At 40.9% G+C, this 25623-nt stretch overlaps 1 protein-coding gene across 2 annotated transcripts in view; it reads right to left on the bottom strand.

The window, feature by feature from the left end:
- LOC126458153 (torsin-1B-like) overlaps window positions 1-25623 on the bottom strand; it is a 99257-nt gene that overhangs the window by 3832 nt on the left and 69802 nt on the right. For both annotated transcript variants that reach the window (XM_050095014.1, XM_050095015.1), the window contains one exon: window positions 13428-13575. In XM_050095014.1, the coding sequence (XP_049950971.1) occupies window positions 13428-13575 (148 nt within the window). The remainder of the gene's footprint in view (window positions 1-13427; window positions 13576-25623) is intronic.

Below are 25623 nucleotides of genomic sequence, written 5' to 3'. Positions count from 1 at the left end.
GATGACTATGGAGGCAGCATGGCTCAGTATTTCTGCAGGGCACGTGTTGAATCCATGCTTACAGAAAAATTATTTTTCGTTCTGAAATTTAGTTAGCCTCGAGCGCATATAAATGTTGGTGATGTGGGGAGGAGGAGGGGTGGGGGTGGGGGGGAGGGGGGGGGGGAGAGGATGGTGCTAATATGTTACTGTATTCAGTGGTTGGGAACCACTGCCCTAGGGCCTGGATGTGTTGTGATCCAATTGGGTAGGGTGTCACAAAGCTCCTCTCCTGAGGAAAGCTAGCAGACAACTGTTGGTATCCCAACATCACACAGATAGTTCATAGAGACATATGCCAGGTGTGAACAAGCACTGTCCTGTTGAAAAATTGCAGCAAGATACTGTCAAATGAGAAGTATTAAATGAGGGTGCAGAATGTCCTTGAGGTACCACTGTGTTGTCAGAGTTCCTTACCCCCCAGTACCACTTGTGACCTGTAGTCATACTTGATGGTTCCCCACACAATGATGCAAGGAGTAACAACACTGTGTCTCTCGAAAACATTATAAGAAAGGGACCTCTCCACAAATCGCCACCATACTCACACGTGATGGTCACTCGGGGTAGTGCAGAACCACAATTCATCACAGAACACAATGCAATGCCATTCATCAGCACTGCATCCTTCCTGGTCACAGCACCACTCCAAATGCAGCTGTTTGTCTTGTGATGTTAATGGCAGCCAATGCATGGAACAGTAATTCCCTAGGCCAGCTCTTGGTAGTCTCTGACCAGTGGAGTAGGATGACACAGAATGATGCAAAATTTCTGTTACTAGGTTTCTTGTGGCAGGTTCAGATGTGAAGGGATCAGAATGTGCTAGGTGCACAGTACGGTAACCCTCCCTTTTGGTAGATCAGAACCTTGAAGATGAATATGCCTTCTTTCATGATCCCATGAGGTCCAATACTGGGCTGCTGTCACATCTTAATGCTGCACACATATCGATATTGTACAATTTGACCAGCCGGCCAAATGGAGATTCACGATACGGGCTCTTTCAAACTCCATAAGGTGCCCATAAATTAATACTGCAAAATGGTACAATTTTGTGTTTCTCAGTTACAATTATGAAGGTACCTACTAAGCAGGCAAATACTCAATCAACACAATGTTTAATGTTCAATTTTCATTGGTCCACTGATCATGACAGTGTTCAAGTCAATATACAGTGGAGGTTGAACACATGTACCACTGGCCATTTGACACATTCATATGAGGAATATAAGTACAAGGGTGCGACACCAGACCACCTATATGGTGGGGATCAGGACTGTATGGAGGAAAGGGCTTCCCAGCCTCCCCACATGTTGCCAAGATTGTTTTGAGTATGCTGCAGAAGTTTAGATGGGAAGTCATTTCACATCCTTGAAAGAGTCGTTATCTCTCCCCATGCATTTTACATATTTTTGGAGCCAGGAAGAAAGTAAATCATCAGTTTGCTTAGGATGTAAAGGTGTACGCCTTGTACAACTATAGTTCCGTAAGCAACTGCAAACATTTTTCCATGAAGACAATGACCATCCTGGCTAACAGTGGGATACGTGTATTAACAGCTGTGGTGATTAATATGAAATAATAAACAGTGAGTAAACTGTTGACTCGCTTTCTTCCATCTGTCTCATTTTCACTTGACTACCTGTCATATTGGAACCCTAAATGTTTATATAATTCTCAATCGTGTGTTGCTGTGCAAAGTTAAGTGACATTCGACCAAGTCTGTTGGGTACGTCATTTTTTTGTCAGGTAGTGAACTTATGTAAGCACAGAGGAATGGCACAGGGAAGTCTTCATCAGAAGTTGAAAAGAGGGACACTCATCAAAACATCATGGAATTTCAACACGGCCACTTGGACAGAAGCCTAGAAAATTTCATCCGCAGTATATGTTTCAGACTGGTTGTTGCATTTGTCAGTGATTAACACTGAAGAGTACAAATACTGGCACCAGGAGCAGTCAGAGAGTACTTCCCCAATCACCTGCATCTGATGCAGGCCTATGTCCCCTGGGTGGATGGCCTAGACTAAAGCCTCTAAACTGGCTCTGATAGCAGGGGAGCAGAGGACTTTGTCAGAGTCAACAGAATTTCTTTATTTGATTTTCAACAGATAAACTGAATTCCCAGCATCATACCAAGATCGCTAATGTGAAAGTTCCCAGCTTTTAGTTTGCAGTTCCAGCACCTAACTTCAAGCAACAAACTGGATGAGTAGACAGCACATTGCCAGCCCTCATTTGTTGTCAAACAAGAACATCTTGGCCAGCTTCCTCTTTAGGAAACACCAACATGTCAGTAAATACAAAACACACTTAGCACACAATAATACTATGTGGAATAATGTTTCAAATTGTGATGTTTATCTGAAAACAGTCATGTTGGAAGCTACATTCTTGAAAGCTACATTCAAAATACGCTATACCAATCATAAATTTGACCAAACACGTTGTCTTACAGTCGAGTAAATCCTGTCACTTAGCACTTTTAAATTTAATTAATTAAAAAATTTTCTAAGTACATTTAAAATACCTGTGATGCACCCCCTTTATTATTTCAGACATTTTGTATCAAGATGGACAGCACATTTTAATGCTATCAGTTGATGACAAACAAACTGTCACTGTCCAACCACTCTAAAAAGCAATTTGTCATGTCACCAAGACTGAGATCAGTATAAAGATTTGTGTTTATTTATTCCCAAGCCACCAATGCAGTCTCACATCTTGTTAACTCCTCACCCTCTCTTGCAGTACTCTGAACTCTTTACACCTTCACTGTTGTCAATGATAATCAATAATTAAATCACACATAAAAACCATTATATGATTGTGACAAACACCTTCTTTTTTATTGCTGATGTAGTGACAAACTCTAAGAATGATCTGGACAGGTTAAGGAGGGAGAAGGGCAAAGAGAGGTGGGAAGTGGCAACAGGTAGCAGAAGGAATAGGCCTAGAACTAAGTCTGACAGTTTTGTGGTGAATGTCAAAAATAAGTTTGACCTGTTGCTTCAGTTAGAAACTGATGAGCCTCAAGCAGAGGTAGGTGTAGACAGGACACAACAAACTTTCAATAGGAAATTGAAAAAGAATGTAGGAAAGTCATCGAAAAGGAAGAAAGTTTTGTTGTTAGGCAGTTCTCATGCCAGAGGTGTAGGCCAACTTCTGCAGGAGGAATTAGGACCAGAATACCAGGTCACAAATTTTTTCAAACCAAGTGCTAGTCTGGATCAGGTGACAGACGATTTAGGTTCACTCTGTAAAGGATTTACCAGGGAAGACACCTTGGTTATTGTGGGAGGGCCAGGGAACAGCATCGACAGAGATCCTGGGTACAGTATAGAGTGTGACCTGGTAAAGATTGCGTCAGCATCGAGACACACCAATGTTGAATTTGTATCTGTCCTGAGACGCCATGACCGGCCTCATTTGAACTCTTCTGTTGGGAGAGTTAATTTGGAGTTGGAACGGCTGCTTGGATCGGGTGCGGGGGCTCATATTGGTGTGGTTCCTGTTGATTATCTTAGTAGGTGGGACTATACCAGGCACGGCCTACATCTCAACAGGAAAGGGAAGGGGAAACTGGCTGGGGTAATAGCAGGAAATTTAAGGGGGGGAGGCACTGCCATGAATGGTAAAATACCAGTGGTTACAGGTGTTGGAGCAGCACCTTTTTTAGGATAGGTAAGACAGAAAGATGTCAAGTTCTACGAGAGGTCAGGATTGAAACAAATCTTCAGTTTAGGAAAGAAATTAAACAGCACAATTCTAGCACATTGGATCACCAATCACAGCTATCAATTATAAATTTTCACCAATCACCAGAAATTTTATCTCCACCAAGTTGTATCTCAGTCCTAGGTAATTCCATTGATGAATTAAAGTCACCCAACCCAGTTGACATAATCTGCCTCTCTGAACACCATGTGACCACTGGTATAGGAACTAGGCCTAAGCACAATGAGAAACTCAGACAAGAGAGCACTGCAAATGTTAGAATAAGGGAAGGTTCTCATAAAAGTATAATTAAAAATAATGTAAGTATATTTCATCAAAATATTGGGAGTTTAAAGAATAAAGTAGATGAGCTTCTGGTTTGTTTAGAAGATTTAGAAGCTGAGAATGAAATAGATATACTATGCCTGTCTGAGCATCACATTGTTACTGATATGGATAAGGTAAATGTAAGTGGTTAAAAGCTCTCTGCACATGTAATGAGAGAAAATATGGAGAAAGGAGGAGTTGCCATATATGTCAAAAGTTATCATTGTGCAAAAAGTATAGAAACAAAAAAGTTTTGTGTAGAGAAACATATAGAAGCATGTGCCTGTGAGCTTAAATTAAATAAAGGCACATTTATAATTTTAACTGTATATAGGTCCCCATCAGGAAATTTTCATCTATTTCTGAAAAATTTGGACTCCTTGTTGTGCTATCTGTCAGACAGGGGGAAGCAAATTATTATTTGTGGGGACTTCAATGTAGATTCTCTGAAAGAGGGTAATAGGAAAAATGACCTTGAAGTATTACTCGGTTCTTTCAATTTGACACCCGTTATTGATTTTCCTACTCGGGTGGTAAAGGATAGCAGCTCACTGATAGATAACTTCTTTATAGACCAAGATAAGTTTAACCAGATAAATGCTCAGCCTGTTGAGAATGGTCTTTCTGATCATGGTGCACAGCTAGTTACAATATATGACATAGCTCCATTCAGCAATACTAAACAGTCCTCCAAAGTAGTACGTTCAGTCAACGATTTAACAATTGCAAATTTCAGGGAAAGCCTACAGCAGTTAGACTGGGATGAGGTGTACCGTGAACCTGATGCCAATTTAAAATATAATTTATTTCATGACATTTTTGTAAATGCATTTGAAAACTGCTTCCCCAAGAAAATAGTTAAATATACTCGTAAGAAACCTTGTAACAAACCATGGCTTACTAAGGGTATAAAAATATCCTGTAACCGGAAAAGGGAAATGTATCTGACAGCAAGAAAGAGTAGTGACCCAGAAACTATCAAAAATTATAAAAACTACTGTGTTATATTAAGAAAAGTTATTAAAAAATCCAGGAGTATGTGTATCATGTCTGAAATCAGCAACTCTGATAATAAAATTAAAACAATTTGGAATATTATTAAAAGAGAAACAGGTCAACCAAGAGCAGAGGAAGACAGTATTACCAACAAATTGAATGAAAACTTTACGAACAAAAAGTCAGAAGTTGAAAATATTTTTAATAATCATTTTCTAAATGTTGTGGATATAGTAGGATCCAGGTGTTCATTAGAAGATGCTAGGCTGTTAATGGAAGAGGCCATACCTATGCAATTTGATACAATTGAAATCTCACCCACTTCTCCCTCTGAAATTAGGAAAATAATAAACTTGCTTAAAAGCAAAAACTCACATGGAATTGATGGCATTTCCAGCAAAATACTAAAAGCTTGTTCTCAACAGATAAGTAAGATTCTCAGCCACCTGTGTAATAGCTCTCTGGAACAGGGCATTTTCCCTGATAGACTGAAATATGCTATTGTTATACCTTTGCATAAAAAGGGGGATGGATCTGATGTCAACAATTACCGTCCAATCTCCCTTCTAACAGCTTTATCCAAAATTTTTGAGAAAGTAATGTATTCAAGAGTAGCTTCACATATCTGTAAAAATGAAGTACTAACAAAATGTCAGTTTGGTTTCCAGAAAGGCTTTTCAACAGAAAATGCCATATATGCTTTCACCAGTCAAATTTTGAATGATCTGAATAACCGAACACCTCCCATTGGGATTTTTTGTGATCTCTCAAAGGCTTTTGATTGTGTAAATCACGAAATTCTGCTAGACAAGCTCAAGTATTGTGGCATGAGTGGGACAGTGCACAAATGGTTTAATTCGTACCTAACTGGAAGAGTGCAGAAAGTTGAAATAAGTAGTTCTCGTAACATGCAAAGATCAGCACATTCCTCAAACTGGGGAACTATCAAGAATGGGGTACCACAAGGGTCAGTCTTGGGTCCTTTGTTGTTCTTATTATATATTAATGACTTGCCATTCTATATTCATGAAGAGGCAAAGTTAGTTCTCTTTGCTGATGATACAAGTATAGTAATCACACCTGAGAAACAAGAATTAACTGATGAAATTGTCAATACTGTCTTTCAGAAAATTACTAAGTGGTTCCTTGTAAACGGACTCTCACTGAATTTTGATAAGACACAGTACATACAGTTCCGTACAGTGAATGGTATGACGCCATTAATAAATATAGACCTTAATCAGAAGCATATAGCTAAGGTAGAATATTCCAAATTTTTAGGTATGTCCATTGATGAGAGATTAAATTGGAAGAAACACATTGATGATCTGCTGAAACGTTTGAGTTCAGCTACTTATGCAATAAGGGTCATTGCAAATTTTGGTGATAAACATCTTAGTAAATTAGCTTACTACGCCTATTTTCACTCATTGCTTTCATATGGCATCATATTTTGGGGTAATTCATCACTGAGGAATAAAGTATTCATTGCACAGAAGCGTGTAATCAGAATAATAGCTGGAGTCCACCCAAGATCATCCTGCAGACATTTATTTAAGGATCTAGGGATATTCACAGTAGCTTCTCAGTATATATACTCTCTTATGAAATTTGTTATTAACAACCAAACCCAATTCAAAAGTAATAGCAGTGTGCATAACTACAATACTAGGAGAAAGGATGATCTTCACTATTCAAGATTAAATCTAACTTTGGCACAGAAAGGGGTGAATTATACTGGCACTAAAGTCTTTGGTCACTTACCAAATAGTATCAAAAGTCTGACAGATAACCAACAAGTATTTAAGAAGAAATTAAAAGAATTTCTGAATGACAACTCCTTCTACTCCATAGAGGAATTTTTAGATATAAATTAAGAAAAAAAATATTAAAAAAATAAAAAAAATAAAAATAAAAAAACACAAAAAAAATAAAGTTGTTATATTAACTTAAGTATGTTGTTAAATTAACCTAATTATATCATGTATTGGAAAATTCGACTCGTTCCACATCATTACGAAATATCGTATTCATGATCCATGGAACTAGTATTAATCTAATCTAATCTAATCTAATCTACCATTGTCATAAACACATTTGCTGAAAGACAAAGTTCAGTCTACAAATATAACAAAGATACAGCAAGTATATGCTTGGCTCACTGACATACAAAAAACATTTTCCAAAGAACAACTTAAAAATTTTTGTACTTGCAGGTGCCAAAATGTTGTGATATACAGTTGTTAAAGAGCTCATATAACAGTTCCAAGAGCGAGCACATAACATGGGAACATCAAAATTAAAAACAGAAAGTTCCTCAAAACTAATGCCACGTTTTAAGTACTGCACATGCTCCCTTTCATTTTTAGACACTGACTGTCAGTTCTGTCTACAAGGGAAACCGATACAGCTACTTAAATCAGTGTGACTATACATCAAGAGATATATCAGAGAAATATACATACCTCATCTGTGTTATTATAGGCATATTAAAAGGACAAAAGTGTATCAAAAATATCCAGTAGAAACAGCATTCCAAAGCAGCAAATGCGCCTGCAGAGTGGGGTGAAATTTAGGAGAAGGGGAAAGGAATTTTTTATTGCATCTTTGGCATAAAATATTTAAAAATATAATTCTGCTAGATGGGACGTGAGCATAAGATAATGGAAGCGTTTTTAACATAAGAGGACCTCAGCTCCAATATAGATTATCCCTTCACTGTAGGCCATTTTTTAACCAACTCAGTAGACTTCCATTGTTAATTTTGATGTCAGCAACTTATGTACTTGTTCTCGAAATTGTTACGTCCACTGCTTAATAATCTGGTAATACACTGGAGAGCCACAGAAACTGGTACATCTGCCTAATAATGTGTAGGGCCACCAGTAGGGCCCCTACGAGAACACAGAAGTGCCACAACATGATATGGCATGGACTCGACTAATGTCTGAAGTAGTGCTGGAGGGAATTAACACCAAGAATCCTGCAGGGCTGTTCATAAATCTGTAAGAGTACGACGAGTTGGAGATCTCTTCTGAATAGCACGTTGCAAGGCATCCCAGATGTGCCCAATAATGTTCATGTCTGGGGAGTTTGGTAGCCAGCAGAAGTGTTTAAACTCAGAAGAGTGTGCCTGGAGCCACTCTGTAGCAATTCTGGATGTGTGGGGTGTCACGTTGTCCTGCTGGAATTGCCGAAGTCTGTCGGAATACACAATAGACATGAATGGGTGCAGGTGATCAGACACGATGCTTACGTATGTGTCACCTGTCAGAGTCGTATCTAGACATATCAGGGGTCCCATATCACTCCAACTGCACAGACCCCATACAATTACAGAGCCTCCACCAGCCTGAACAGTCCCCTGCCAACATGCAGAATCCATGGATTCATGAGGTTGTCTCCATACTTGTACACGTCCATCTACTTGATACAATTTGAAACGAGACTCGTATGAGCAGGCAACATGTCTCCAGCCATTAACAGTGCAATGTCGGTGTTGACGGGCCCAGGTGGGTGTAAAGCTTTGTGTCATGCAGTCACCAAGGGTACACAAGTGGGCCTCCACCTCCAAAAGCTCATATTGATGAAGTATTGTTGAATGTTCACACACTGACACTTGTTGACAGCCCAGCATTGAAGTCTACAGCAATCTGGGGAAGGGTTACACTTCTGTCACATTGAACGATTCTCTTCAGTTGTTGTTGGTCCCGTTCTTGCAGGATCTTTTTACGGCCACGGAGATATGATGTTTTACTGGATTCCTGATATTCACTACACTTGTTAAATGGTCGTACAGGAAAATCCCCACTTCTTCACTACTTCGGAGATGCTGTGTCCCATCGCTCATACACTGACTGTAACATCACGTTCAAACTCACTTAAATCTTGATAACCTGTCATCGTAAAAGCAGTAACCACTCTATCAACTGCGTCAGTCGTCAGTCACTTGTTGTCTTATATAGGCATTGCAGACTGCAGTGCCATATTCTGCCCGTTTACATATCTCTGTATTTGAATACACATGCCTATACCTTTTTTTATTTTTTATTTTTTTCCCCTCAGTGTATTACTACATTTTGGCACCTGTAAGTATTGAATTTTTTGGTCTGTCTTTCGTAAAATGTTTTTGTCTGTCAGTAAGCCAAACATAAAATTGGTCTATCTTTGTTCTGTTTTTTGTAGACTGCACTCGAAAAATGTCTTTAATGCCAAAACTATCCAATTTTCAAGTTTCAATAAGGCGAATAAGCAGCAAGCAAGGTGGAAACATTACAGCCATATATTCAACAAATATATGGTTGTGGTATCCCATGAACCATGGACCTTGCCGTTGGCGGGGAGGCTTGCGTGCCTCAGCGATACAGATAGCTGTACCGTAGGTGCAACCATAACGGAGGGGTATCTGTTGAGAGGCCAGACAAACATGTGGTTCCTGAAGAGGGGCAGCAGACTTTTCAGTAGTTGCAAGGGCAACAGTCTGGATGATTGACTGATCTGGCCTTGTAACAATAACCAAAATGGCCTTGCTGTGCTGGTACTGCGAACGGCTGAAAGCAAGGGGAAACTACGGCCGTAATTTTTCCCGAGGGCATGTAGCTTTACTGTATGATTAAATGATGGTGGCATCCTCTTGGGTAAAATATTCTGGAGGTAAAATAGTCCCCCATTCGGATCTCCGGGCAGGGACTACTCAAGAGGATGTTGTTATCAGGAGAAAGAAAACTGGCGTTCTACGGATCGGAGCGTGGAATGTCAGATCACTTAATCGGGTAGGTAGGTTAGAAAATTTAAAAAGGGAAATGGATAGGTTAAAGTTAGATATAGAGGGAATTAGTGAAGTTCGGTGGCAGGAGGAACAAGACTTCTGGTCAGGTGACTACAGGGTTATAAACACAAAATCAAATAGGGATAATGCAGGAGTAGGTTTAATAATGAATAGGAAAATAGGAATGCGAGTAAGCTACTACAAACAGAATAGTGAACGTATTATTGTGGCCAAGATAGATGCGAAGCCCACACCTACTACAGTAGTACAAGTTTATATGCCAACTAGCTCTGCAGATGACAAAGAAATTGAAGAAATGTATGATGAAATAAAAGGAATTATTCAGATAGTGAAGGGTGACGAAAATTTAATAGTCATGGGTGACTGGAATTCATCAGTAGGAAAAGGGAGAGAAGGAAACTTAGTAGGTGAATATGGATTGGGGCTAAGAAATGAAAGAGGAAGCCACCTGGTAGAATTCTGCACAGAGCACAACTTAATCATAGCTAACACTTGGTTTAAGAATCTTGAAAGAAGGTTGTATACATGGAAGAACCCTGGAGATACTAAAAGGTATCAGATAGATTATATAATGGTAAGACAGAGATTTAGGAACCAGGTTTTAAATTGTAAGACATTTCCAGGGGCAGATGTGGACTCTGACCGCGATCTGTTGGTTATGAACTGTAGATTAAAACTGAAGAAACTGCAAAAAGGTGGGAACTTAAGGAGATGGGACCTGGATAAACAGAAAGAACCAGAGGTTGTACAGAGTTTCAGGGAGAGCATAAGGGAACAATTGACAGGAATGGGGGAAAGAAATACAGTAGAAGAAGAATGGGTAGCTTTGACGGATGAAGTAGTGAAGGCAGCAGAGAATCAAGTAGGTAAAAAGACGAGGGCTAGTAGAAATCCTTGGGTAACAGAAGAAATATTGAATTTAATTGATGAAAGGAGAAAATATAAAAATGCAGTAAATGAAGCAGGCAAAAAGGAATACAAACATCTCAAAAATGACATCGACAGGAACTGCAAAATGGCTAAGCAGGGATGGCTAGAGGACAAATGTAAGGATGTAGAGACTTATCTCACTAGGGGTAAGATAGATACTGCCTACAGGAAAATCAAAGAGACCTTTGGGGATAAGAGAACCACTTGTATGAACATCAAGAGCTCAGATGGAAACCCAATTCTAAGCAAAGAAGGGAAAGCAGAAAGGTGGAAGGAGTATATAGAGCGTCTATACAAGGGCGACGTACTTGAGGACAATATTATGGAAATGGAAGAGGATGTAGATGAAGATGAAATGGGAGATACGATACTGCGTGAAGAATTTGACAAGGCACTGAAAGACATGAGTCGAAACAAGGCCCCCGGAGTAGACAACATTCCATTGGAACTACTGACGGCCTTGGGAGAGCCAGTCCTGACAAAACTCTACCATCTGGTGAGTAAAATGTATGAAACAGGCGAAATACCCTCAGACTTCAAGAAGAACATAATAATTCCAGTCCCAAAGAAAGCAGGTGTTGACAGATGTGAAAATTACCGAACTATCAGTTTAATAAGCCACAGTTGCAAAATACTAACACGAATTCTTTACAGGCGAATGGAAAAACTAGTAGAAGCTGACCTCGGGGAAGATCAGTTTGGATTCCGTAGAAATACTGGAACACGTGAGGCAATACTGACCCTACAACTTACCTTAGAAGAAAGATTAAGGAAAGGCAAACCTAAGTTTCTAGCATTTGTAGACTTAGAGGAATCTTTTGACAATGTTAACTGGAATACTCTCTTTCAAATTCTAAAGGTGGCAGGGGTAAAATACAGGGAGCGAAAGGCTATTTACAATTTGTACAGAAACCAGATGGCAGTTATAAGAGTCGAGGGACATGAAAGGGAAGCAGTTGTTGGGAAGGGAGTGAGACAGGGTTGTAGCCTCTCCCCAATGTTATTCAATCTGTATATTGCGCAAGCAGTAAAGGAAGCAAAAGAAAAATTCGGAGTAGGTATTAAAATCCATGGAGAAGAAATAAAAACTTTGAGGTTCGCCAATGACATTGTAATTCTGTCAGAGACAGCAAAGGACTTGGAAGAGCAGTTGAATGGAATGGATAGCATCTTGAAAGGAGGATATAAGATGAACATCAACAAAAGCAAAACAAGGATAATGGAATGTAGTCGAATTAAGTCGGGTGATGCTGAGGGAATTAGATTAGGAAATGAGACACTTAAAGTAGTGAAGGAGTTTTGCTATTTGGGGAGCAAAATAACTGATGATGGTCGAAGTAGAGAGGATATAAAATGTATACTGGCAATGGCAAGGAAAGCGTTTCTGAAGAAGAGAAATTTGTTAACATCGAGTATAGATTTAAGTGTCAGGAAGTCATTTCTGAAAGTATTTGTATGGAGTGTAGCTATGTATGGAAGTGAAACATGGACAATAAATAGTTTGGACAAGAAGAGAATAGAAGCTTTTGAAATGTGGTGCTACAGAAGAATGCTGAAGATTAGATGGGTAGATCACATAACTAATGAGGAAGTATTGAATAGGATTGGGGAGAAGAGAAGTTTGTGGCACAACTTGACCAGAAGAAGGGATCGGTTGGTAGGACATGTTCTGAGGCATCAAGGGATCACCAATTTAGTATTAGAGGGCAGCGTGGAGGGCAAAAATCGTAGAGGGAGACCAAGAGATGACTACACTAAGCAGATTCAGAAGGATGTAGGTTGCAGTTGGTACTGGGAGATGAAGAAGCTTGCACAGGATAGAGTAGCATGGAGAGCTGCTTCAAACCAGTCTCAGGACTGAAGACAACAACAACAACAACAACATCCCATGAAGAAAACTATTCAACTTTACATTTATTTCCTTTGATTTACCTATGTCAGTTTAAGTAAAATGCAAGGAAACAAATTAGCAAGGCCATCATTGACAAAGTTTAATAACCCTTTTACATTCACAACTGTTGATCCTCTCTTAGAACCAGTTTCTGCACCCTTGCTGTGAACAGTTACATGTCTGATAAAGTAATATTCTAACAAAGAGATAGAGGGGCTGGCCAGTACTTACCTCAGCTCAGTACAGCCGATAGATACACAAACACAACAGAAAATTTACGTTCCTAACTTTCAGAACTTTGTTCCTTCATCATGGAGGAGAGAGGGGGAAGAAAGGGAAGAAGGGAAAGTGGATTCAGTTACTCACAACCCAGGTTATGAAGCAACAGGGAAAGGAAAACAGGGAGGGTAGCAAGGATCCTGAATCCACTTTCCCTTCTTCCCTTCCTTTCCCCTCTCTCCTCCCTGATGAAGGAACAAAGTTCTGAAAGTTAGGAATGTAAATTTTCTGTTCTGTTTTGTGTATCTATTGGCTGTACTGAGCTAAGTACTGGCCAGCCCCTCTATCTCTTTGTTAGTATTTGTTTCATATCTTTATATGAGATTTTCCATTAATCATTTAAAGTAATATTCTCACACACTGACATCTAAAAAGCTGCTGATATTATCATACAAGCTGTCAACCAAACAGTGATGAAGGTTCACAGATATCTTTCTTTAAATACCACATCGGACTTACTGAATGTCATCATCTGAAACTTGCTGAGCACCTTTTCTATGAAATGCATCTTTAATGCAGTTTTTCACATGTTGCACCTCCAGTGGTAGGAAAGGAATGTAGTGATCAATAACACAACGGCTTACGATGTCACTTTTCTGAAGGCCTCCTAAAAGAAAAACACATTTAACAATGAGAGATATATCCTCATTTAATTTAGGAAAGATTCAAACTATACAAAAGATACCAAAATCAAAACTCTTAACTATGCTTTAGCACATCAAACATTATACTTACCTTCCTAGGGTTACTAATAACATACAGTATCTCAGTATTAGCCAGTTGTTTGAACTGAACATTTCTTCATAAAAAGTAACATGAAATACAGTAGAGAGAAAATGCTGGTAAGTAGTTTCTTGAGCAACTGTGTCTCAACAAAGTCAGAACTGGATGTTGCTTCATACAACTAGTTTCTCTCTCCAAAGTTTGGAAATGTTTGCATTAGTATGATCCACTTGTTGCTGAACATACTTGCAGTTGTGGTACATGTTGCACAAGATATCATGTGTTCTCAGTACCAAGCTCTGTCAACTGGACTCTTTTGATTCTCTTCCAAAGACTTCCATTTTCCCCTACTTTATTTAAAATCTTAATTTATTGATCTCTGACCTACCAAGGTAAAATAGAAATAGAACCTCTCATCAATCCATATGTTCTCTTTTTGTGAAATAAATTTTCAAATTTTAACAATTATTGCACTGTGCAGTAGTGTTTTTATGGTGTTTCCCACAAATAGTAAACATTCAAATTATGGGCAGTGGACAGGAAACATTGTACACAAATGCAAGTGAATCTGTACTCTAATTAACCAGAATTTTCGGTTGGTTGGTTGATTGATTGATTGGGGGAGGGGACCAAACTGCGAGGTCATCAGTCCCCTGAGATAAGGTGGCAAAAACCAAGGAAGGAACAACATGAACAGCAGAGTCCAGTCAAGTGGAAGAGAAAACAGGAAAACAAAGAGGTGAAAGGAATGTTGGGGAAGCAGGAAGAGTAGACAACATGAGGGAGAGGGGAGCAGGGGCACCCCAGAAATGCTACACACGTTGGGGCACCACCATAGCCACTGATCCCTTCCAGATCTCCACACCATAGCATGATCATAACAAAACAGGGACAACACCAGGGGAATGAAGCACAAGAAAAGAGGAAACAAAATTGCTCAAAAGACCAGACAAAACATAAGGAAAAATGGTGGGAGAAACGGGCCAGTGTGTAGGCAAGGCCAAGGTCTCCATATCCAGTGCCAATGCTAACCAAGGGACACCAATTCGGGAGGAAAATTCCGTACTTAAAACTGGAAGGACAAACAATTTTTGCGAAGAAAACTGAGGACAGACATAACCATGCAAGGGTCACCCACTAACAACCAGGAAGGTGTATTTAGTGCAAAGACCCAAAAGACAGGAGTAGTCCAGCAAAATGTGGAACACTATGAGAGTGACACTGCAACTACAAAGGGGAGGAAGCTCACTGCGGAGTAAAAAACCCATGGGTCAACTTAGTATTGCCGATACAAAGATGGCAGAAGATGGTAGATTCCCACTGAGAGAGGCAGAGGGAAGAACGCTGCGTGGTGGAAGTCTCCTCGATTGCACAAAGTTTATTAGACAGAAAAGGTAGCCCCCCCCCCCCCCCCCCCCCAAAGAGTTGGCCCACAATTGGGCAAAAAGGGATTAGATGAAAATCTGCAAATCTGCCCCTAGGTGGCCGGCCTCCAGCCAGATGATTGGCAAGTTCATTACTCAGGATACCCATGTGGCTGGGAACCCAAAGAAAATAAACTGACCAAGCAGCATTGCCAAGATTAGCGAGAAGGTCATGGATGGCAAAGACCAAGCATTTGTGGGAAAAACACTGAGTGAGAGCCGAAACGCCATTATTGAGTCTGTACATAACAGAACTCGGGTGAGGGAGGACTGTTCAATAAAGCAGAGGACCCAACAGATGGCCATAAATTCTGCAGTAAACATCCCACACATGGCAGGCAAGTGATGGTGTTCTGTGCCAACAGAAGACAAGAGGGTATATCCCATATGTTCGGTGGATTTAGAACCATCGCCATAAAAACCAGTGGCATCCTGAAACTCCCATAAGAGTGGGTGTCATAAACAACGAAACACCATTGGAGTGATGGAGGCTTTCAGATCCCGGAAGAGATCCACCTAAATCCAGTGCCAAAGAACCAGCCAAGTTGAGGGGAAAGGGGGGGGGGGTAGGTTGCTAGGGAGAGAATGTGAGCAAGAGGACAAGGAGGGGAGATGGAAATTTCATGGTGGTGAGAAACATGGTGGAGTCCAAGAAAAAAAAACCACCTGAGGGGTGGGTGGGGCGGGGGGTCTGGGGGGGGTCAGAAGTTGGGTGATGTCCTGAAGCCGCAAACAGAATAGAATAGGAGGGGTGAGCAGGGGAAGAGTGGATAGTCAAGGCATAGGAAACCAGGAGATAGTACCACCAAACTGAAAATGGAGGGATCCCAGCGTAAACCAAAAGACTATTGATGGTGCCAGAGCAAAAGGAACTTGTGGCTATAAAGATACGACAATGGTGAATGGGGTCCAAAAGGAGCAGTGTTGGAAACAGCAGCTGATCCATAAACTTAACAATCATAATCCGGACGAGAAGAAGTAATGCCTGATAAAGGCAGAGAAGGGTCTAACGATTTGCACCCCAAGAGGTGTAGGCATGGAAGCAAAGGACATGGAGTTTTATCAAAACAGCCAACCTTCAAAAGGTGGATATGAGGCAAACAAGTAAGCTTGCAGTCAAAAAGGAAATGGAACTGAAGAGACCACGGTCAGGTGTTGGGCATCAAGGTAGAGCTCTAGATCAGGATGGACTGTAGTATGGAGGCAGAAATGCACTGCCCTCGACTTAATGAAAGAGAATTGTAAACCAGATAAGAGTGTCGATGCAGAAGTGTGTCAGATGGCACCCTGGAGCAGTTGTTCTGCTGAGGCCATCAAGTGGGAGCTAGCCCAAATACAGAAATCATCCACATATAGAGCAGTGGTGACCAACAGTTTGGCAGAGGCCACAAGTCATGAACACTGAGGAGAAAAAAAGGACACTTAATATGAAGCTCTGTGGAACACATTCTCCTGGGTCTGCAGAGAACTGAGAGCAGTGCCAACCAGAACTCTGAACAACCGGTGGGACAGGAACTGGCAAAACGTGGGAGGGGCTCCCAAAGACGCCATTCATGGAGCATAAGTAGGATGTGATGGCACCAAGCTGTGTTGTAGGCCCTACGAAGATTAAAGAAAACCACAACAAGATGGCAGAAGCAAGAAAAGGTTTGCCGGACTGCAGTTTCCAATTGAAGCAGATGATCAATCAAAGACTGTCCCTCCTGAAAGTCACACTAATAAGGAGATAAAAGCTGCTGAGATTTAAGGACCCAACTGAGCTGAAGAAACACCATCTGTTCAAGTAACTTGCAGGGAACATTGGTCAGACTGATGGGCTGATAACTATGAAGAGATAATGGATCCTTACTGGGCTGAAGAAGAGGATCACAATACTGTCTCTCGAATGAGAGAGGAAAATGCCTTGGTGCCAAAGACAGTTAAACAGCTGGAGAAGATTGTGGAGTATTGAGGCACTGAAGCAACTGGTTGCGGATGGAATAGGGGTGAGGGGCTGAATCGGGGGCAAGGAGAAAGAGAGAGAGGGAGAGAGAGAATGTTCCATTCAGTAAAAGGTTCACTGTAGGATTCTATATGACAAGGGGTAAAATGTAAGGGGGGAACTTCAGACCGCTGTTTCCAGACAAAGAACACGGCGGGCTAGGAGGCTAATGCCTATGCCATCACAAAATGGCTCATGAGGTGTTCTGCAAGAACTGATGAATCTGAACAAAGGCCACCTGCAAGGGCAAGGTCTGGAATAGAAGACAACTGCTGACAACATGGGAGTGTGTGGATGTATCCCACACATGTGACAAAGAAACAGAAGGCTCTAGGGAGGAAACTACAGCAGAGGATGGATGCCGATTAAGATCTTGCAAGCATGACAACAATGATCATGCATAGCGGTGGTAATGGCTGTGCTTATTTTGGTAACATGCTCTTCCTGAAGATAGATGGTTCATTTTACTGGTGATCAAAGCACTCAAGGTTCCTGTATTCAAACTAGATCGAAATTCAGAACTTTTTTCCTAACAATACTAAGAACTCTATTTACAGGCAGTGTTACTATGAGGAATAACCAGTAATGAAGGCATAAGCTTGCTTAGTGATGGATACTTCTTTAATGCCTGATGTACCACATGTAGCAGATATTTTATACCAAGCAGCATCAGTAGCATCTCTCTCTTCTTCAACCATTCCAAAGTCACCAAACTGGTATCTTGAAACTCAAATTTTACAGTTTTTTTTTCACAATCATTCAGAACATCAGGAAATAACTCACTCAGCTTCACAACTGAGAATAATGATTTTCTTTTCCTACCAGCACCTATAACTTCGAAGTTTTTTAAGAAGTCATCATGTAGTGGAATTTTTTTTCTTAACTACATGAGCTATGAAAAATCTACTGACATCTTCAGAAAATTTTGTAACTACAGATTTTTCGAGCTTCGCGTCAGAATGCCATGGCAAGGGGCCCGGTTTCGATTCCCGGCTAGGCAGGAGATTTTCTCCACTCAGGGACTGGGTGTTGTGTTGCCCTCGTCGTCATTTCATCCCCATTTCCGACACTCAAGTCGCCCAAAGTGGCGTTGAATGCAATAAGTACTTGTCCTTGGCAGCTGAACTTCCCAAAATGGGGGACTCCCAGCTCACAATGCCATACCCTCATTTCCATTTTTTTTTTTTTTTTTTTTTTTTTTTTTTTTTTTTTTTTGTTTTTTTTTGAAATTTCAATTCCAGCTGTCTACCAGAAGTAGGTAGTGCGCACGGGCTGATAAATCTCACAATCAAATCTGTAAATAATTTGTTTAGGATGCTACGAATTCTTTGAGCTACTGACTCTTCTTTCTGGAAGAATACATTTGCTATGGTAAATAACGAAAGGGTATTACACAAGAAAAGAAGATATAACTTAGTTACTGTATCATTTAGAATAGGTCACACTCTAGATGAGCGAGAGTTCCTTACATTTTTTGAAGTTTCCTCACTGAAAAATTTTACAAGAGATTCTCACTGTTCAATTTTGGGGACAGGGGGCAAGTCTGTGGTACGAAGGACAGAGGAGAGGGAAAGGGCGTTAGATGTCATCAACATGGTGTGAAGGTGGTCATATTTCTGACAAGCCTCAGTGTAAGATAAATGATAAGGAACTTATACTCCTGTATCTTCTTATAAACTGGGGAATCTAATGAGTGTGGAGAGTAATGATTGTGGCGATTAACACACAAGGGCGGCGGAACACAGGGACTCCCTTCATGGAGTGGGTGTTACTTTCACTGCATAGATGGTCCGCCACATAGTGGGAAGACATGCTCTCAATGCAAGCAACGAAAACACTGCAGTGGTCGCGGGATATATGGCTTCACATAACACTGATAACACATAACCTTGACCTTCTCAAATGCCAGAATAAAGGCACCAGTATCGATGTGACTGTCCTCACAAACTTTCTGAACATGCCAAACAAAATGACTGCCCAGTCATTCTAGTTTGGCTGGGTGTTGCTCATTAGTTTGAAGGATAAGGTCACTATGAAAAATGAGTAACAGACACTTGGATGTCGCCAAGATAGTCACAACTAGAATGGCTGCAGACAAGGTGGCAAAAGAAGTTCTGATCAACCGCAACCCCAACATCTTACTGAAAGACTCCACAAAACTTGTCCTCGATATTTTACACAAAAAATAACAGCTTGGTGGTGGTGATGGTGTCCCTGTCAGTTCTAGTGCACACCATGCCAGTGAGCCTGGCTCTCTTCCCAGGGTGTAGGCAGGGGAAGGGTCATAAGAAGCAACATTAAATGATCCATTACCAAATAAAAAGATGGCCATGTAAGAACTACCAGTTTTTTTGGAGCTTAATACGTTTCATACGCAATGCATCCACCCTCATACCACCCACTCCGATCAGGGACTCTTCCCATATGTACCACCCAGCTACAGCAAGGGCTGTCTGGCACAGCAGCCACTGCCAGGAGTTCCAATGCTCCAGAACAATAAGCAACCACTCCTAAGCATAAATGGGGAGGTAACAGCTCAGATATCAGAAATACAATATCTTGTTGTCAGGCAGCTCAGCCAGATGGTTACATAACAGCCCCACCACTTGGAGTGGCTACACATGCTGGTGACCTAGCGGGGTAGGAGGCGGGTGGGGGGAGGTACAGTGGGGAAGGAGGGGGAAGAGAAGTCCATGCCACAGATCCTAGAGAGGGGTTTTTTCTTCAAGTGGCTCACGTTATGGAGAGAATAGTGGAAGTGGTGGACAAATCCCAAATGGGGACCAAAAACACCTAAATGGAAGGATGAAAAGGCAAAGGGAACAAAAACCTAAAGGAATACAGTAAACCAGGTCAGCATTAGGAAGAACACCTAAAGAGAGATGGGAAGGAGGGGACAGAAGGGAAGGAGCAAGGATGGGGAGGGAGGGGCACGAGGAAAGAAATGCAGTTCGGGTAGGAAGAATGTCCGCAATAGCTTGGGGCCCCGTGTGAGCACGTACGAACTCACGAAAGAACTGTGAGCCCCCTGGCGGGAATTAACCATGAAGCGACTGAGCCCTTGAATGTGAATTTCTATGCCACAAACTGTATATTGAAAAGCAAACTTTATCTGTTGAAACCCACCAGGTTAGCTGAGAGTGCTAACGCGCTGCTTCCTGGACTCGGGTAGGCGTGCAGGCCCCGGATCGATTCTGCCCGGCGGATTAAAGAAAAGGGCTGGTGTGCCGGCCAGCCTGGATGTGGTTTTAGGCGGTTTGCCACATCCCCCTAGGTGAGTATCAGGCTGGTCCCCACGTTCCGCCTCAGTTACACGACTCGCAGATATTTGAAACACGATCACACTATTTCGTGAGTTACACTAGACGCAGACAGCTGGGGTACGCTGATTCCGTCCCGGAGGGGGGAAAGGGTGGCGGCAGGAAGGGCATCCGGCCACCTGTTCAAACTAACCATGCCAAATCTGACTGTAACAACGTCAAACCTGCCGACATTGCGGGTCAGGGCACAAGCGATAGAAACTTTATCTGTTGAGACAGCTACAAGAAAGACAAGCAGCATGCAAAAACAAAGAAATTACTGAATAAAACTGATGAAGGGACTCCACAGGTACTGCACTACAATAACTTGGAACACTGGAACCAGAAACCAGTTATACTGCTTTGCTTAATGAAAAGTCCTCCAAAATTGATGTAATAATGACCTTAACACATCCTGTGGTCAGCAGTGCTGATTTAGTTACAGAGTAACAGACACACAATCTCTGTATATGAAATCCAAGTACAATCAAATGTTGATAATCCTACTGCTGAGTGCCCCCAACATGCACATGCACACACACAAACGGGCACTTACAGGCACACAAGGGTAAGTGATACAAAGTCAAATCATCAGGTCCTTTTCACAGACATGTAGAGAGAATGGCTGGAAATGATGGCTACTTGCATCTGATGGCATTGGGAAGAATTGTTTTTCAAGTGAAAGCGACTGCCAAAGCAACATAACAGATATCAGATCTATAGGGAGAAATATGATTAGAATAGACTTAACTTCCATGCAAGCTGAAAGCAACTTGACGCAATTTCTGCTGTTTAATAGTTGACAGTTATTAACCTCCACTCTGACTCACAGATTAACCCTGCACAGTGTAACTGATCTGATCTGTTCTGATGATGATGATGATGATGATGATGAATTAACACAAGCCGTAGAATCACTAATACAAGTTCTCAGCATCAGAAGGATGAGTAAGCATGTTTCAAATGGTAATTCTTGGCCATCCTTCTAATACGAAACCTGTGCTTTGACCTAATGATTCCCAGAACCTGCCGGAATACATAGGCATATACAGGATGAAGAATCAAGTCCAACTACATGTAGCAACAACAAGCAGTGGAAAGTGACAGTTGGATTATCAAAAATATTATTATAAGGATAGATTGCTACTCACCATACAGATGACACACTGAATTGCAGACAGGCACGACGAAAAGACTGTAACATGAGCTTTTGGCCAAACTGATCTTCAGAAAATAAAACACTCACACAGCCACACACGCAAGCCAACCTCACACATGGCAACTATCTCTCACTGCTCAGGTTTGTGTGAATGAGTGTTTTCCTTTTGTGAAGAAGGCTTTTGCCAAAAGCTCTTGTGTACTGTCTTTTCGTTGAGCCTGTCTGCAACTCAATGTGTCAACTTTATAGTGAATAGGAATCTATCCAATTCATATGTAGCAACGGTTAGACAATGTTTCAGCTGTCTACAACTTGAGCAAATTAGTAGTCAACGTTGTTCTCAGAAAACTAAAAATTTTGGCGACAATCACTCAGCAGATGAGTGCTATATCCAAATCCTATCTTTGTGTTCATTGTAAAGGGAATCATAACTTAATACATAAGAGATGCCCAGAATACAAGAAGCAGAAACATATATAGACAACTTCTGCCGAGCTCAACGTTCTATATATTTAAGTTAAGAATCTAGTAACTCGCAGGCCATACACTGAAGTTGCGATGGTTCAGTGGCAGAGGGAAGACGAGGAAGCTTACCCAGTCCTTCTAACACACAACACAGGATCACAATGTAAAAGCAGCCTCAGCAACAAATAAAACCTCCAGTGACTTCTACTGCATCAAGATCCTCAGCTGTACATTGTCAAAGTGGACTACCATTAGGAACAGCTGCAGCAAATCTATATTCCCCACAGTGTCAAACTTCCTAATCAGAAGGAAGAAAACACAGTCAGTACTTCTTTTTCAGATGTGCCAAGTAGATACAAGTTATTGAAAAACTTGGGAACCTGCTCTTGGACTTATTAATTTCATGTCTATCTCAGTACAGTACAGTTATTTACATATTCAACACAATACATCTACAGCTACATACTTGCAGAATACAATACAATATGTACATTAGACTTTGTAGCTGAAACCAGGTCCTCTAGTGTGCAGGCTTCACGCAACTTCAGGTGGGCCAAGAGAAGTTCACTATCTTGAAGTTTTCCATGTTCACAGGTTGCATCTCTAATAATGTGGCCCCACCACATCAAGTTTTGTTTGCATCGCATAACTCTACTTCGCAATCTGTTCAAAGTCTTCCATGTCTCGTAGGGTAGTTGGAAACCAGCAGTGGGTTCTTCCTTTAGGTTTTGGTTATTACTTCCAGTTGCCTTGTTTCATTATAGTGCCATTCGGCAGTTGTTCGAAGAAATCTCTTTTGCTTGACTTCAGTCTAGGGCATGATGCTTCACTTCCAAACATGGGATGCCTGGAATAATTTTCCTATTTCTTTTTCTCAACCTCTGTCACTGTTCTTTGAGTGATATCCAGAGGTGTAATGCCTAAAAAATGCAGATTTGGTCAACCGGATATGGTTGTAGGCAAGCAACATGCGGCCTGTCTCATTAAGAGCGGTATCAACACAGCTGGTGTGTGCAGAGTTTTGCCAGATTGATGCAGTATATTCTGCCACAGAGAAACATACAAACAGAGTACATGTATGTAGAAAATTTTTTTGAGCTCCCTGTGTGCTATTAGTGAGCCTGTGAGTAATATTATTTCTGCTGCAGACTTTGAGCTTCTTGTTTTCCCAATGGTCTTTGAAAGTAAGTGTGCGCTCGAGCTTTACTTCGAGGTATGTAGGGGTTTCCCAGTGTTGCAGTTGATTTCCTGTTCCAAGTTACTTCCAGTTTTTTCCCCAGCTTGTCTATTCCTCAAGTGAAATAAACAGACCTATGTTTTGGATGGGATAGGCTTTAGGTTGTTATTGTCATAGTATTCTGCCAGATCTCTGAAGGTTTCAATCAGTTTCATTTCTACCTCCTCAAACGTTATTCCTCAGGCTGCAACCACTGTGTCATCGGCATTATGAAAGATCTTGTGTCTGTTCCGACAGGTTGGTCACTAGTGTAGATATTATACAGCAGTGGTGCCAACACACGGCCTTGAGGAAGACAAGCCCTATCACCAAACATGGCATCATAGGCTTATCAGCTATATAACAAGCAACTGCTAGCATTTTATCTAATAAAGTTAAGAAAATAATAGTTAATGAAAATTTTACAGTGGAACTCCCATTCATCAATCTCAAACAAGGATGCTTCAGAGCATGAGCTTTTTCTGAAAAATGTTGAGATCAAACCAAAAATAAATATTAAGTTTAAAGGATATGATGTACTCCGCCAAGACAGAAATTACAGTAGATCCTCTGTGGCTTTTGCTGCACAGTATATAGATCTTACCAGTATACATAACTTCCAGGCAGTAGCAGCAAAAGTATGTTTATCATCGCAAGTTTTAACTATAACCCCAGTGTACTGTCTGTCAGGATCTAAAATGACAATGACAGAATTTTTTTAAGCACTAGGTCGTCAGGCCACAAGTGGCCTACCGAGACCATCCGACCGCCATGTCATCCTCCAAGGAGGATGCGGATACGAGGGGCGTGGGGTCAGCACACCGCTCTCCCAGTCGTTATGACGGTATTCTTGACCGAAGCCGCTACTACTCATTCGAGTAGTTCCTCAATTGGCATCACGAGGCTGAGTGCACCCCGAAAAATGGCAACAGCTCATTACTTAATCAGTTAGAGCCACCATTTACAATGTGAGGAGACTTGAATGCTCATAATGCTTCAAGGGGCTGTGAAATCAATGACACCTATAGAAAAGCCATTTTGGATCCAATAGATGAATTTAATTTATTTATATTGAACTATGTTTTATATGTTTATGTTCTTTTACATTAAACTACGTTATGGGTCTCCGACATTGCTTATTATGCCCCATCGGACAAAACTGGCTGTCGACTTATCTGTTTGTTCAGCATCACTAGCAGATACATTTGAATGGAAAGTTAACATATATCCAAAAGGCTCTGATCACTTTCCAATTGAAGTATCAGAAAACAATTCCCTAATTGATGTTATCCACAAACTAAAATTGAGATGGAATGTAAGGAAAGCAAACTGGAAGAGTTACCAATGGTCTTTCGAGAATTTAGTACATCTGACCTGTCAGAAGGATGTGATAATGACTGTATTAAATTCATAAATATGCTCAATGCAGTCACATCAGCCTACATTCCTCAGAAGAAGGCAACAAGAAATTTGAAATTTCAATCCATATCATGGGGTAATTCTGAGTGTTAACTTGTAGTTGCTCAATGTAAATCAGCAAATACTAATTTACACTGAGCACCTACATAGCAAATTCTAATTGACATTGAGCAACTATACGTTAACACTCAGAATTCCCCCATGATATGGAAACTACACACTACATGTGCAACAGTACATGGGAAAATTTTTGCAACTATAAGAAAGAGGATGCCAATGCTAAATAATTTCTCAAAGTCCAAAAGAAATTTTCTTGGAAAAATACTGTAAAAGGATTGCAATAAATACTCCTCTCTCAGAAGTATGGGCAATGATAAGCAGAATCAGCAATAAACTCTACCACCAAAATTTATAAACTATTGGATTGAAGACTTTGTGGATATTATTGCACTGCTACCACCAAAAAGATAAAAAACTGCAGTCTAAAAACAGCATTCACAAAAAATCACAGGCATATAGTGAATTATTTACAAAACCAATTACAATCCAAGAATTAGAAGTATTATTTAAATGTTCTACTTACACCTGGAATTGATTAAATAAAATGCCCTACGATACCAACCTTAGCGACAGCAGCAAAAACTGAACTCTTGTAGGTCTTTAATGCAATTTGGACACAAAGCGAAATTCCTCAAGAATAGACCACACAAATTATTGTACCTGTATTAAAGCCCAGTAAAGATACTTCAATAGCAAATGCCTATAGCCCAGTTGCCTTATCATCATGCTTAGCAAAGACATCTGAATGCATTCTCAAAAATGGTTCAAATGGCTCTGAGCACTATGGGACTTAACATCTGAGGTCATCAGTCCCCTAGAACTTAGATCTACTTAAACCCAACTAACCTAAGGACATCAGACACATCCATGCCCGAGGCAGGATTCGAACCTGCGACTGTAGCGGACACG

This window comes from Schistocerca serialis, chromosome 2, assembly GCF_023864345.2.
Source record: "Schistocerca serialis cubense isolate TAMUIC-IGC-003099 chromosome 2, iqSchSeri2.2, whole genome shotgun sequence".
Taxonomy (NCBI): Eukaryota; Metazoa; Arthropoda; class Insecta; order Orthoptera; family Acrididae; genus Schistocerca; species Schistocerca serialis.
The sequence above is the reverse complement of the archived record's forward strand: the minus strand, read 5'-3'. Positions and strand labels throughout refer to the sequence as shown.